The 6640-nt window shown below is 41.5% G+C and overlaps 1 protein-coding gene across 1 annotated transcript in view; it reads right to left on the bottom strand.

Moving 5' to 3' along the window:
* LOC106873093 (myb-like protein A) overlaps positions 1-6640 on the bottom strand; it is a 163354-nt gene that overhangs the window by 111433 nt on the left and 45281 nt on the right. The window contains exon 2 of the mRNA XM_052968416.1: positions 696-3121. Coding sequence (XP_052824376.1) covers positions 696-3017 — 2322 coding nt within the window. The 5' untranslated portion in view covers positions 3018-3121. The remainder of the gene's footprint in view (positions 1-695; positions 3122-6640) is intronic.

The following is a 6640-nucleotide window of genomic DNA, read 5'->3' as shown; positions in this document are numbered from 1 at the left end:
ATAATTTTATAAAAAACATTTTAGTACCGGTTTCAGTCATTGAGACTTTTTCAACTGTAAGTATGGAAAACAATTAAATTTGGGAAAAATTAAATGAAAAGTATTTTAAAAGAATATTTGCATAGTATTCAAATGCAAGGGGCATTTTCCTTGTTTCTGCCTGCCTCTGTCTCTCTTGTTTACTCTTGTAGGTAACATATGGTATAATTATAAACAGGGCAAATTTTAGCCATTTCTCCACAGATTGAGAAAAATGATGAACAACCTTAATCGACTTTCAAACCTTATTTGGTTCTCATCAGAGGCATCTACATCATTCTGACAGTCTCCAGAGAAACAAGCAGCCAGACTGTTTATATACTCAATAAATGCAGAAGTTATTCTATGAAGGAATCCCTAATTTGCATACTGAAAGTGTTTAACACTATAAATACCGGCTTTTCAATGGGGATCTTAGTCTCGAGGTATGATATATATATATATATATGACAGGCTTCTTTCAGTTTCTGTCTACCAAATGCACTCACAAGGATTTGGTCAGCCCAAGGCTATAGCAGAAGACACTTGACAGAAGACACTTGACCCAGAACCATGTGGTTAGGAAGCAAGCTTCTTACCACACAACCACATCTCTGCCTACAGCAAATAAAAAAACGAAACAAAAAGGAAATTTTTTTAAATGTTTTCTGGCTTACCTGCTTCATGATGCCATATATATCTGAACCACTCTTGCTGAGTTCCGAGTTGAAATATAACTTCCTCAAGCTCGAGGTCAAAATGTCAGAGAATGTATCCGTCTCCTCATTGTGGTCATCTGACTGACTAAAATCAGTTTGGTCAAGATCTGAATTGGGACTTACAAGTGGTTTTATTCCTGTGTCCAGTCCAGAATCACTTGGAGGTTCTATACTAATTTTGGTTTCTTTGGAGTCAGATTCACTTTTGCTAAGAGCTGATTCCAGGCATTGTTGTGGTATCTGGTTGTTGTTTTTGCAACTGTTAACTTTAGTGACAACCTCTTCTGAAATGTTGGGAACGGTGGAGGCAACTTCCTGGGACTTATTTGGCTCTGGAGCCGGAGCTGTATTCTGATCTGTCTGTGGTTCTGAATTTGTAAGGCCAAGGCGAGGTTTCAATGCCAGAGGCAGAAGGCCGGATGTTGGTGCAGTTACTCTCAGTGGTCTGGTTAGTGAAGATGAGGATGAGGAAGAAGACAGAAGTGAAGACAAAGGAGAAACAGCAGAAGAGGAACTATCCGATGTTGAAGTTGAAATAGGGTTGGTGGCAGTGGTGGTGGTGGTCGTCGTCGTTGTTGTGTTCGCTAGAAGTTTGGACGGTGAAGCTGGCAATGGGTACGAAGTTTGAGCCAAAGACAGTGGTCTTTTAAGTGGTTGGAAGACAGGAGAAGATCCAGAAACTGATGATGATGATGATGATAACGATGATGGAGAAAACGAGCTCTGGGGTCGCTTAAACTTACTAGATACTTCTGCAGCGACTGCTGCTGCTGATGATGCTTTTGATGTTGTTGTTGCTGCTGCTGTTGTTGTTGTTGTTAGTCGCTGTGATCTTCGGACAGCAACAGGACGAGCAGCTTTAGCTTCAGCTGAAGCAGTAGAAGTAAGAGCTTTAACAGTGGTGGTGGTAATATTAGCAGTATCAGTAGTAGTAGTTGTAGTAGTAGTAGTAGTAGTAGTAGTAGCAGCAGCAGTAGTCTGTGAAGGCTGTGTTAACTTTTTATCAACACTGCTAGCAGCAGTAGCAGCAGCAGCAGCAACTAAAGGTGCGTTGCTGTCAGTGCATGATGCAGAAGTCTTAGGATTATCCCCAGCTGCACACGGCTCACTCAAGCCGCTCAACCTGTCGGTCTTATCCTCCCCGACACCTCTTCCCTCCTGCTTCACCTCCTTCACTTTCTCTTTGCCTTCCTTCTCACCTTCGTCCCTCCTCTCACTCTTACCCTCACCCTTCTGAGACTTCTCCTTTCTGTTGCTCACACCATCGTCGTTACTCTCTCTTCTCACCCTACTCCTACTATCACCATAACTATTCTTCCTCTTCCCTACCTCCGGGATGTCCACCTTCTCTTTCTTCTCTTTGTCTATTTTTCCTACCCTCTCCTTCTCTTTGTCTATTTTTCCTACCCTCTCCTTCTCTTTCTCTATTTTTCTTACCCTCTCCTTCTCTTCCTTCTCTTTATCTATTTTTCCTATCCTCTCCTTCTCCTCTTCCTTAGTTCCACTTCCATAAACCCTTGTCTGAGGAGCTTGTTTAAGACATTCACCTGTAGACAACCGATGAGCTTCTTGATGGCTGCGAGAACGAGGTCTGGGGAGGGTTACATTGTTCTTGTTGCTGTTGTCTTTGTTGATGTTGTGGTTATCCCCTTCGTGGTGGCCAGGTCGACAATGAAGGGGATCAAGCAGTGTGTTCTGATCCTTATTTTTTTCATCTTTCTCGTCGTCTCCACCGTGCTCCCCTTGGTTACCACCATCATCACCACTACCACCACCACCACCACCACCACCATCAGCTTTGCCTTTGTCATCTTCGGCTTTTTTATCATTGTCATGGTACTTTAGAGAACCGATCAATGACCGAGACCTCTGTTGTCGTCGGAGTGCCTCATTATGTTTCTCTTGTTCTTGTTGCTGTAGCATAGAATTCACACCCTTTAAATCACTTCCCCGTCTTCTAAAAACCCTCTCTAATTCTGACTCTTTGGAAGCGGCAGCCTCTTTTTCTAAACCAAATTTTCCTCCCAAACCCTGTACACTCCATCTTCTTGATTCCTTCATTGCGACACCTCCAATACTTAATACAGCCTCTTCTTTTCCCACTCCCCTGACATTACCTCCTCCTCTCTCTGTGAGCATTGTCTTTGCTTTCTTCACCTCCTCCTTTTCCTCTTCTGTCAAGGTAACAGGTAACTCTTTCTTCTTTGACCGTCGTTTTTCTTTCCAATTTTGCAGATAGTTGTCGTTATCCAATGAGAGGCCTTCGTTGTCACCCAGCATCTTTTCCGCAGATAGGAAGAAAAAAAAAAAGGTAGTTAAAAAAAAATAATAATTGCCAAGCCAATTATTGAGATTATCGTTAATCTGCAGTAATCCAGTTCATCCTGCAAAGATAAAAGAAAAAAAAGAAATAAGTAAAACAGATAACTAGACAGAGAGAGAGAATGAGTGAGAAGGAGAGAAAGAGAGAGAGAGAGAGAGAGAAGGAGACGAAAGAAGGAGAGAGGAGGAGAGGGGAGGAGAGAGATGAAGGTAGAGAGAAGAAAGGAGAGAAGAGGAGGGAGATGGAGAGAGAGAGGGAGAAGAAAGAAGGAGAGAGGAGGAGAGAGATGAAGAGAGAAAGAGAGAGAGAGTTTTTTTAAAAATCTACTGAATGGGCATAGTGAACAGTAAGAGAGTATGAGGTAAGCGAGTGTGTGTGTGTGTGTGTGTGTGTGTGTGGAGAGAGGAAAGTAGATGGAGAGGAGGTGGCAGAGGAGGTAGGTGGAGGAAGTGGAGCAACAGAGGTGATGAAACGGCCGTAAGAGAATTAATGATATAACAATAACAATGTAAATATAAGAGGGAAAGACAGGGAAAACAAAAGAAACAAAAAGAACGAATGTAAAAGATGATGACGATGGTGATGGTGATGATGATGATGACAGAGTAACCCAAACAAGAAATTACCAAAAAATAGGGGGGAGGGGGAAATGGTTAAATTCACAAAGTGAAAATCATAATAATGATGTTCTTAGCTACAAAAAGTTAACAAAAAGACTCCTTTTGTGTCACATTCTCAAAGGCACAAATTTTGTGGGAATGGGTATAAAAGACCGTAACTCTATGGTTTCTCTAGAGAGGGACATCTACAGTCAACTTTAGTAGGAATTGAACCCAAAGTAGGAAGATATGCGAGTTAAATACAGTTTTTTATCTGATTTTCTACTGTGTTTGTAATGAAACCCAATCTAGCCATCCATCATTTTGAATCCGGTGCTTTGTCCCCATTAACGAGGATGGCCCGGATCTACCTCAATGCCATAGCAACCACTCTTACACCATCTCACCATCTTGCCTGGCTTTGGGCGCCCTTCCTTCTCAAACCAACCTTTCCAATCTCCTCCTCCACCTGTCCCCTCCACATTTTCCTCAGTCTACCTCACTTTCTCGATCCATTTACCTCAAACTCTAGCACCCTCCTCAGAACATGCCTCTCATCCCTCCTCAACACATGCCCATACCACCGCACTCCATTCGCCCTTGCCGGCCGTTCCACTGATTCCTTGGTGGAATTCAAACTCAGAACGTAAAGATGGGCAAAATACCGCGAAACATTTCGCCTAGCATGCTAACAATTCTGCCAGCTCACTGCTTTAATAATCTTAATAATAATAATAATAAAGATCTTGAAATAGAAATTGGCAAAATGTGGAGCCTCAAGACTGAAACAATACCTGTGGAACCTCAAGACTAAAACAATGCCCGAGGAATGATAGTAAAAGGGGCTGATTCCGACCTAGCTCAGATACCGGGAAACCCCAAAATGCCGGAAATTCAAAAGATAGTGCTCATGGGAACTGCCCATATCCTATGTAAAATACTGTCTATGTAATCTCAAATTTCGAAACAAACTCATAATTTTCTTATGTTTTCTTAAACATTCTCTAGAACAATATTATGTGCAAAACCAAATATATGACACCCTAGGCATAACACCAATATGAGCTTCTAACACGTTATCTCCTGAGGTCTATGGGTGAGACTTGGAGCCAACATGTACAAATACAAAGCAAAAGTCAAACATATGATAATAATCCTTCTACTATAGCCACAAGGCCTGAAATTTGGGTGGAAAGGGGCCAGTCAATTAGATCAACCTCAATACACAACTGGTACTAAATTTATCGAAGCCGAAAGGATGAAAGGCAAAGTCGACTTTGGCAGAATTTGAACTCAGAACATAAAGACAGCTGAAATACCGGTAAGCATTTCGCCCGGCGTACTAACAATTCAACCAGCTCACAGACTTATCTAAAATGATAATAATAACTCTTTTTCATTTTGGGCCCAAGGTCAACAATTTTAGAGATGGGGTACCTGATTATATTGACTCCAAACCTCAACTGGTACTAATTTTATTAAACCGAAAACGAGTCACAGACAAAAGCAACCCCAGCAGAATTTGATCTCAGAACGTAAAGAACCAAAAGAAATGCCACTAAACATTTTGTCTGATGCAGCATCGATTCTGCCAGCTTACAACCATTTTAATAAGACCCCTGGCAGAGACTGAAACCTCTTATAATAATAATACTGTTAATCATAATAATAATAATAATAATAATAATAATAATAATAATTAGGTGAACCTAGAGGTTGAGGGACACACAGCAGATTGATAAATAGTGAGGGTTAGGGTGGGAGGTGGTGTAAAGTGGACATGTGTCTGTGTGTCACTTTGATTATCTCTCAAGTATATGCAGGTAAATTCCTGCATATAACTTTTAGACAGAGGTGGATTCATGTATATACCTGCCTGGATTAATTTAATTAAGGTTCAGTCTTTGAAGGAGATAACAAGAGGTATAAATATTTAAAATCAACTTATACTCGTAACATTTCTCTGCAAAATGGATTTCTAAGCCGTACACAAGACCACATATGTGTCAAGAAATATAAGAAGTTAATTGAATCAACCCCTGGTGTATGACTGGTACTTATTTTATCAACCCCAGGAAAGATCATCATTTAACATTTGTTTTCCATCATCATCATTTAACATCCAGTTTGACAGAAGCTGGCGAGCTGGGGAGTGGGACCAGCTTCCAGGTCTCTGTTGTGGCATGGTTTCTCTGGCTGGATGCCCTTCCTAATGCCAACCACTTTACAGATTGTGTTGGGTGCATTTCACGTGGGACCGGCACCAGTGCTTTTCATGTGGAATCAGCATGAGTGTTTCTTACATGGCACTAGCACAGGGGCTTTTTATGCGAGACCAGCACAGGTGCCTTCTGACAGTGCTTTTTATGTGGCACCAGAACAGATACCTTTTACGTGGCACCAGCACAGGGGCTTTTTATGCGAGACCAGCACAGGTGCTTTCTGACAGTGCTTTTTATGTGGCACCAACACAGGTACTTTTCATGTGGCACCAGCACAGGTGCTTTTTATGTGAGACTGGCACAGGTGCTTTTTATGCGGCACCAGCACAGGTATTCTTTATGTAACACCAGTACAGGTGCATTTTACATGGCACCAGCACAGGTGCTTTTTATGTGGCACCAGCATAGCGAAGATGGAAAGTAGAACATCAGCATGATTTGATCTCAGTCAGAACAATGAAAGGACATTAATACCATAAGGCATTTGATCCCACAAAGTTTTGGAAACAAACTGTAGCCAATTCAAATTTATCTTTTATTTTTTACCTTTTAATTGTTTCAATCATTAGACTGTTGCCATGATGGAGCATGCCACACTAGGGCATGCCATCCAATCCATAACTGGCATTCCATTGGTTACAATGATAAGTATTCCAGTTAACGCAATCAATGGAACATCTTGCTTGTGAAATTAACATGCAAGTGGCTGAGCACTCCACAGACATATGTACCTTCATTGTAATTCTCAGGGAGATTCAG

This window comes from Octopus bimaculoides, chromosome 6 (genome assembly GCF_001194135.2).
Source record: "Octopus bimaculoides isolate UCB-OBI-ISO-001 chromosome 6, ASM119413v2, whole genome shotgun sequence".
Taxonomy (NCBI): Eukaryota; Metazoa; Mollusca; class Cephalopoda; order Octopoda; family Octopodidae; genus Octopus; species Octopus bimaculoides.
The sequence above is the reverse complement of the archived record's forward strand: the minus strand, read 5'-3'. Positions and strand labels throughout refer to the sequence as shown.